This window comes from Rhinichthys klamathensis, unplaced genomic scaffold, assembly GCF_029890125.1.
Source record: "Rhinichthys klamathensis goyatoka isolate OS25496 unplaced genomic scaffold, OSU_Roscu_1.1 h1tg000029l_1, whole genome shotgun sequence".
In the NCBI taxonomy this organism is placed as follows: Eukaryota; Metazoa; Chordata; class Actinopteri; order Cypriniformes; family Leuciscidae; genus Rhinichthys; species Rhinichthys klamathensis.
In genome coordinates, this window is record NW_026606579.1 from 2,323,372 (window position 1) to 2,332,299 (window position 8,928).

The 8,928-nt window shown below is 37.8% G+C and overlaps 1 protein-coding gene across 1 annotated transcript; it reads right to left on the reverse strand.

The window, feature by feature from the left end:
- Positions 1-333: 333 nt before the first annotated feature.
- Positions 334-8,647, reverse strand: ifrd1 (interferon-related developmental regulator 1). Its single transcript, XM_056245265.1, has 12 exons — positions 8,430-8,647; positions 6,352-6,456; positions 6,166-6,244; positions 5,945-6,069; positions 5,679-5,836; positions 5,528-5,578; positions 4,616-4,794; positions 4,376-4,484; positions 1,277-1,411; positions 1,066-1,194; positions 891-986; positions 334-763 (listed from the first exon to the last, which is right to left on the reverse strand). The coding sequence occupies exons 1-12, from the start codon at positions 8,458-8,460 to the stop codon at positions 677-679; spliced, it is 1,284 nt and encodes a 427-aa protein (XP_056101240.1). The 5' UTR covers positions 8,461-8,647; the 3' UTR covers positions 334-676.
- Between the last annotated feature and the right edge of the window lie 281 nt (positions 8,648-8,928).

An 8,928-nucleotide genomic window follows, 5' to 3' on the forward strand; every position in this document is an offset into this window, starting at 1 on the left:
AGGACATGAACAGCTCCGAATATAAACGTCACGTGTTGTCATCTCCAGATTACGGTAATTACGACATGGCGTGAACGCAGCAATACAGTGTCCTCATGTCCATGTCGTGCTGACATTTATGCTTTCTTACAAAACATCGACTGGTTATATCAGCTTGAGTGGATCGGTGTCCATGACAACTGTGACTGAAGCAAACAGACAGCAGAAAGTGCATAGGAGGTTCAGGATGTCTAATTTAACCACTTCTTTGAGAGTTCAAGGCGTCTCGTCTTATTAAAACGAGACATCTGGCATAACGACACATACTGAAGAAAACAAATCAGGACTTTTGAATAGGGGAAATCAACTTCATCTAACTTTATTCATCTTTTTGTGTTTTTTTTTAATGCACAGCCCTGCAACTACAGTACAGCCCATTGTGACATCAACACAAAAGAGTCATAAATACTGTACAACACATAACCTACAAGTACGCAAAAGCGTTAGTGAACCAAACACCACTTAAATACAGACATAAATTAGAGTCTAGGATGAATTAGTGAATTTATGGATAGCAAATATTAACATTTAAATGTAGATATATATATATATAAAAAAGACTATGTAAGGAATGTGAAGAATAGAAACACTTAAAATGAAAGAAGACAAAAAAAAAGGATGTGCTTTACAAAACTTCCTAAAACTCCCCAACATCCACCCTTTTGTCCCGAAACTTGTTCCTGGCCTTGGTCCGAGCTTTAAACGCTGCTGCATTGTAGAGGTGCTATAAAAAAAAAAAAAGATTAAAAAAAAAAAGGCATATCATTTACACCACAAGAAAAAAACAAGTAAATCTTAAAACACAGTACAGTGGAAAACAGCTACTTGTGGAAAAGAAACCGCTTGCTTACTCTCTCCAGTCTGGAGCTCTTCATGGCTTTCAGAGCGGCAGAATCGATCAACATCGGTGGTCCCAGTTCAAACACATCTCTTATGAACTCATTGGCCTGCGGTCAGAAAATTACACTTCTAAAATACTTTGAAGATTCCTTTTCTGGGTGCATTCTCAACATCTGAGAGCTTTACCTGTAGATGGTAGTTCATCCCGGAGCCTACAAACTCTCTGAAGGTGTCATAAGTCCTCTTCCTCACCCAGCTGTCGATGACCATACGCTCTGTGCCGAAGCGGATCGTCTCGCTCTGAAAATCCCCTTCCTGTTCCCGACACAGAAGAGACGTCAGAGTCTGAACTACAGCACCCACGAGTCTCCCGTCAACTATTCAGTTCCCGTCTCACCTCTACTGCCTTGAGGACATCTCTAAAGACAGATCTTTGCTTCCTCTTATCATTCTTGGCTCGATGTTTGTTGCAGTCAGTGGCTAATGCAGTCAGCTTCTCACACAACGACTCCCAGTCGTCATGATCAAACTCCTGTGAAGGTAAAGAAAATGAGAGCAAATTATTTCATTCACTGAACTACTAAAACAAGTAAATTATACAAATGTATTAATTTAATATTTTACATTATTTTATTAATCAATATACGCACGCTGCGTGAGAAGTTATCCGAAGCGTGCACACGGAAAGCAGACAGCGAGTTGATACTAAATTGAGTTCTCTTTTAAGTCTTTTTGCACTTAAACGCCATGTTTGCATAACTACAATGAGTATGCCAGTAAAGTCAATTATGTCTTAAGTCAGGGGTCAGCAACCCAAAATGTTGAAAGAGCCATATTGGACCCAAAAAATAAATAAAAAATCTGTCTGGAGCCGCAAAAAATTAAAAGCTTTATATAAGCCTTATAATGAAGGCAACACATGCTGTAAGTGGTATATTAGCTTTATTAGTATCAAAATGATAAGTAGGCTACAAATTAGAGCTTAGATCGGGCCCAAAAAATCAAGCCCGGCCCGGCCCGACACATTAAACGTAATTAAGAGCCCGAGCCCAATTTTAACCCGACCATTTTTTAATGTGTAGGTCGTTATAACTGACGTTCTCAACTTTCTTTCTCCCGCCCGCAACATTTATGTTTTGTCCCGCTCCCGCCTGCAAATAGACTTTTTTTCTGTACCTCCAAATACTCTCAAGTTAGCCTACGTGTCGCCACCATACATCCTCCTGATAAATTATGTGTTATTAAAGCATTAAAACACAAACCACTGTTAATTTAACATAAAAGCAAGCAGTTTACTGCGTGCATGGTATGGCATGACTGAATCCGTGCAAAGTGCGCTCTCTTAATAATTCCTAAAAAGCTGACAGTTCATCGCGATCTCACACATCTCTGTTATTATCAATGAAGCTGACTGCACAGTGAATCTTTCATAATATCCACACTTTGTTCGTTATAATTAGAGGATCTGCCAGCATACAGAATTCAGCACTGAACAAAAAAGTCAGTTTTGAGCGGTGAGGGGAGTCTATCTTAAATGCTTCTGATTGGCCATTGCGTTCAAGAAATCAACACGTATGTCTGTGATTGGCTATATCGCTCAACGCTGCAAACATGTTATGAATAGAAATTCTGGCCTGTAAATCGTTTCTATTTTGTTTTAGTACAGTGAGTGCATTACCGCACGCGCCCGCGCTCGCACTCGGCCATCAAATCTAGTCCCGCGCTGCACTCTATTGCGTTGGGAGTGCTCAGCTATCTTTCTCTTTTTTGCCCCTGGGATCCACGGCCCATGACACACCCGCCGGTTAGTTTGTTTGTTTGTCAGCCACCGGTCTGGCATCACGCCGATCTGACAGACACGTGTGTCACAGTCTATGACGTAAATTCTTCGTTGACAGAAATGTTGAAATTAAATATTTATTATACACATTTTTACAACGTTGAAAAATGTTTGTCATGTTTTTCCTCCTACAGAAATTATATTAAAACAAAAAATATTTTTTCCATTTTCAAATTTTTGAAAAAGCTCCAGGGAGCCACTAGGGCGGCGCTTAAGAGCCGCATGCGGCTCTAGAGCCACGGGTTGCCGACCCATGTCTTAAGTGAACGTAAACAATAGCTATGTTTCCATCCACATGTTTTTATCCGCATTAAGTGATATCGAATGAAAAATGCCTTGTGGAAACAGTAAAATTCGATTGAATTTCATGAATATCGACTCAAATGAAATGCGATCGGTCTCATCGGATTTTCTCTTGATCGATATACGGCTTATGCGATAAACGCGGATGGAAACGTTATGGTGTGATCCATTTTGCCTAGTAAAACTTTGTTTGCAAATGTTGGCTTGAATGTTGTGCAATTCGGTGAGAAAATGAATGGAAACACCTTAACATGTCTCAAATCAATTTGATATACCAATTTGATCGCAAAACAGCATGTGACGTCATTATGCACAGGTTTTTATCCGCTTTAAAGCCGTTTGATGGAAACACACTTTCACCAGCTTTATTCGCATGAAGTTTTTTACCGAACTTCAGATAATTCGATTGACAAGTGGATGGAAACATGGCTAGTATCAGTATATTGGATCTGTGCATTATGTCTTAAAGTGACAGCAGCCTAATATTCCTGATGCGGTCTGTTTTTAATGTTAATCAAACAACAACAAAAACAAAGAAAGCACTCATTGCTCTTGAATGAATAACTTTTGTAATTTTAAGGATTAATCTATTTAATTTATACAGTGAAGATTATATATGCAGTATTATTTTACATTTGATAACTTTATTCAAACTCTGTACCTGAAAACTACTGTTAGACTTACCTGAAATATTTCATTTGTATTTTTGCTTGTTGTATTTATTTGTGCGATTACTTTTAGTTTTGTAGTGATTATTTGTTCTTATTTTCTGTAGTTTTATTCGACAGTAGTCCTTACATTAGCACATACCGAACCGTACCGAAACTGTGACCCTAAAACCATGATACAAACCAAACCGTGAGTAATTTTAACCGTGACACCCCTAATAAATATATTAATCATTTAATAAAATAAAATATTTTAAATAATTTTTTTTAATGTAAATTAGGGCTGTCAAACGATTAATCGCATCCAAAATAAATGTTTGTGTTTACATAATATATGTGTGTGTACTGTGTATAATTATTTTGTATATAAATGCACACATGTATATATTTAAGAAAAATATGTTATTTTTATATAAAATGTTTATATTTATATAAAATATACATTATATATAGGCTACATTCAGTCTATATACAGTATATACATGCAAATATTTCTTAAATACACATGCATGTGTGGGTATTTATATGTTAAAAATAATTATACACAGTACACACACATATATTATGTAAACAGACTTTTATTTTGGATGCGATTAATCGCGATTAATCGTTTGACAGCCCTAAAATTAATATTACCATTATTTATTTAAATAAATCCAATTAATTAAATAATTACACAACTTACAGGGTCGACATCTCTGATGAGCTCAAACAGGAGGGCGATGGTCTCCCCAGCAGCAATCCTCATGTTGACATCGTCATTCTCCAACAGACGTGGAAGTTTAGCCAGATGTCTGAAGAACAGTAGCATATGCTCGTTAGAATAAACTAAGGTTGTATCGTAGTTGTAGGTCCCAAAGTCTCCTGAAAGACCAGTAGTACCATGAAGGAGCGAAGGAATAAAACTGTGTTTTCCTGCACTTACTTTTGTGCAATGCCCCTGATGTGGCTGCTGGTGCAGATGGTCAGCAGTAGAGCCCAGGACAAGAGAGCATTAGTGTGGAGCTGTGTGGTCTGAGGATTCACAGAAGGTCTGCTTCCATCTTCTCTGACGTACGAGTGGGTGAAGAGGCTCTCAAAACACTCCATAGTGGCATACACATCCTGGAGGTGACAATCATCAGCTTTGAGTCAATCGTGAAGCCCTTCAACATGTTTACGGTTTACTCCGGAACCACTTTGACTTGATCATTAAATCAACAAACTGAAATTTTCAATCAGATTAGTCCGATTCCTGAATGAATCTATCAATCGGATTTGTCAACCAGATGAATGAAAAGTATTGCCTCAAAACATGAATAGGTCACAAATGATGTGGTTCTCAAATTCGGCTCACTGATTCAGTATCTGTTTTCATGATATTTTATATTTATATTAACAGACATGGTCACCATTAATGTTCACTGTATGGAAAGAATCTGCAAAAAGATCTTAAAAAGGTCCACGGAAAACAAATTAGCAGCAAATGGGTTTGAAATTACATGAGTACTTGAATTTAAAAGACCATACTTTGGGCTGTTTACACGACAACCTTTTCAACCAAAAGCGGAAACCGTTAATCTACATGTCAACAGTGTTTCAGGGGCCTGAAAACACAAACATTTGACGTTTTTTGAAAATGATACCGTTAATGTCTCCATGTAAACTACAAAAACTTGAATTTGTGAAAACTGTGACATCATGCACATGCGTATTAGTTGTTTTTCTCAGATCTATGTGAATGGGGATAGTTTGGCAACGTTGTTGTCTGTATGCGAAAAAACGAAGCTTCAGTTTTTAGTACATCGTGTAAACATGCCCTAAGGCTTTTATTGCCCACTTGCATTCGAACGCTTACCATGATATCATCTTCTGCTACAAGAGTGCAGAGGCCTAGACTTGTTGCACACTGGAACACAAGGTCAAGATCAACAGATTGTTACGGTCTCAAATTTTGCAGAATCACTTTATTTCCTATAAAGGCGCAGTAGAGGAACACGACTGTTTACCGCTTGTCTGGCTTGGATGTTAGCAGCTCCATCATTGAGGATAGTCTTAAATACAGGTTTAAGGGTTTTAAAAACCTCTTCGCTCTCAATCCCAGAACCCAGCTGGATGCACAGGAGACACGCCAGCGAGGCTGCGGCGCACTGCTCCACTCCTTTACCTGGTTTGCAGACGCACACAGCCAGCTCAACTTTCAGCACTGATGTCATGGCAACATCTGAAGAAAACGGTTTATTTCCAATTGTTCAAAATCACAAATGAAACCAACCTTTCTTCAAGCAGCGCTCAATGCCATCCGTGATGGTCATCCTTCTCTCGGAAATGAACTCGTAGAGGATTTTGGTTGCCATGGCAGTCTTTAGTCCATCAAGGGCACCTTGTCTGGTCTTGGCACTAGATCAGTTCAGACCGCAGGAGCAAGCAGAAATGACATCTAGATTATTTGGAACAATCTACAAGTTCGATTATGAAATCTAAATGAACACAAACCTCTTATCCACTGTGCTGTCGATGTACACCTTCAGCTTGTACTGGAAGTCCTCTTGAGCCATTTCTTCACTTTCACCAGCTGTCAAATAGGATGAGTGATGAGCATAAATGTTCATCTCTAATATCATGCCACAAAATGGTCCACAAGAGCCAATGCAGAAATCTAAGGAGACTGTAAATACGTGCCTTCCTCTGCTGCACTGGTTCTTTCACTGAGGCTGCTGCAGTGACTGAGGGTCTCGATAGAGGAGTCTTCATCACTGAACGGCTGGACATTTCCCTGTTGTCCCCCTGCAAAAACAGACAGCAGCAAACTTTAACCTTTGTTGACGCCGCCTCATTCTGTAATAACAACCCCTTTGCATAGCTGCATTACATATTGACAGTTTCAGATTAACGCTAAAAATGTGCCAATAAAACAGCTACAGTCAGACTTAAATGATCAGGAATCATTTATTTATGCACTGTATTCTGCAGGCCCAGGGATATGATGGTGTTGACATGTAAATGTAAAAATCACAGTTTTGGGTAAGTTAGTTACTCTAAAAAAGTAATTAATTACTAGCTACTAATTACATCTTAGACAGTGTAATTAGATTACTGTACTAATTACCCTCTCTAAAAAGGATGACTTAAGTTATTACTTAAAAAAAAAAAAAAAAAAATCCCATTTCAACCTCAACCAGTTGACCAATACAAGGATCGACAGGAAACTGCTCTTTTGATATACAATTGCATAAATTATTTTTTAACTGACCAACGTATTTAAAGGGAGAAGTAAAACATAAATGTAAAAAAACATTATTTTTAACATAAAATTGATGTTAAATCCACTATTGTTGAATAGTTCAGCAGTCTTATACAGTATTATTTAATGCAATTATATCAGAAGTTTACCATCTTTAAGTTCATAAGAATGGTGTTATTTGAAAAATATTATTTAACTTTCACATTTGATCAGTTTAATACATCCTTGCTGAATTAAAGTATTCATTTATTTTACAAAAAATTATATATCATCTTTTATTTCACATATATATATATATATATATATATATATATATATATATATATATATATATATATATATATATATATATATATAAATCTTCTTTAGAACAAATAAATTATTTCTCATTTTAGGAGCCCTAAATGCTGACCAACCCTGTAATGACACTTACAGAGAAGTGTGTTTTCCAAATAATTTCAGGTGTTAATATGTTGTGGGTGGAGGTCACTTTAACCTTAAAGAACCATCAAGTCTTTCAATGTGTATAATGAATTCAGCCAAGTGTTATCAGTCCTGCAAAATACAGATATCTGCAGAAGGTACAAAGTGTCTCGTACTGTTGTTCGGCAAGGTCAGAGGACACTTATGCAAACAAAACAGCCCCTGTGTTTGATTTCTCAGACAAAAGTAAATATGTTTAGTAGATATAGAAGAGTGCAGCGGGTATACAGACAGAACAACGTGTGGGATGGTGGGAAGGAGAACAGCAGGGTGCCAGAACACAGTCTCTTTCTTCTTCTCTAAGGCTTGTGCAAAACCAGCGAGCAGATGGGCTGAGAACATGTAAAACCAGACAACAGACTGATTTATACATGTCTACTCTACAGCTGAAAAAATTGGGCTTCGTGTTCCTGGTTTCTTCTTCCTGTCCTCTATTTGGTCCCAAAACAGGCCCGTGTTATATAAGTGTGACAGCATGGCCTGAAATAACCTCAAACACACACTGACATCTGACAAACATTACAGTAGCGTTTTCCTATTTGACATTTCATAACAAATATCAATTCAATTTATGTATTGATCCTAAGCACAATCAATCATATTTTGAGTTGAATCATCCGATTAGATTATTTTGTTATTAATTAATCAGTGTACCGTATAACTATAATCTTAGTTCCATCTGTTAATCTTTCGTCGTTTGATACATGCCAATAATATGACAAGCGGTTTATATAAACCCAATTATTTAAAACTAAACATTACCTTAAAAAACAAACATCATATTTAAAAACAGCACAAACGTACATTTTCGACCGTCCATGGCTCACACTTTGTATTATTCTTTTGTTTGTGTCAAAAGAAAGACACTCCTGGCTGTCAACCAAACCCGGCTGTGTAGTCATGGAAATTGTAGTTCTCTTCCTCCAATTTCATTGCGATTCGACGCGCAAAGAACTACAAATCCCAAAATCCTTTTCGCGCAGCAGGCCACAAAAAACAACCGGTCATTTGCAGACATTCCCACCCTACTTACCTCTGCCGCTCCTTTTCTTGGCCCGTGGCATCTTGTTTAAATGAGTAGTTCCGCAGCTGAAAAATCAACCAATACACGACCAGTTTTTACTATAATGTCTTTTCAGTTGAGTATATTCCAGTGGCACAGTGAAAAGGAAAGAATTAAAAGCGATTCCGGTGTTACACTTGGAGCGCGAGTGATACATTTTCCCTGACAAAGTAGGGCTGCGTCAGCGCGCTGCCGCGAAGCACTTTTATACGACCAGTTGTGACGTGCCTAAAAAGGCGTTACCTCACTTGGACCTGGATACAGTAGGACCAATCACATTACAGTATACGCCGACGTCCTCACTATGACAGACTTCCGCCTGGTTTGTATTGGTTGGTTTGTGCTGTCACGTCCTCATGCGGGTTCATGTGTGCACGTTACACAGAATACAACACATGTAATGGCGGATTATTATTATTATATATGTCTTCAATTGGTTTTGTTTTTGTTTTTAAAACTGATTTTATTG

Coding starts and splice junctions, on each gene's coding strand:
- ifrd1 (XM_056245265.1), bottom strand. CDS start 8,460: ATGCCACGGGCCAAGAAAAGGAGCGGCAGAG. Junction 6,457..8,429: donor CAAGAAAAGGAGCGGCAGAG/GTAAGTAGGGTG, acceptor CTGTTTTTGCAG/GGGGACAACAGGGAAATGTC. Junction 5,837..5,944: donor TGAGCGCTGCTTGAAGAAAG/GTTGGTTTCATT, acceptor TCTGCAAACCAG/GTAAAGGAGTGGAGCAGTGC.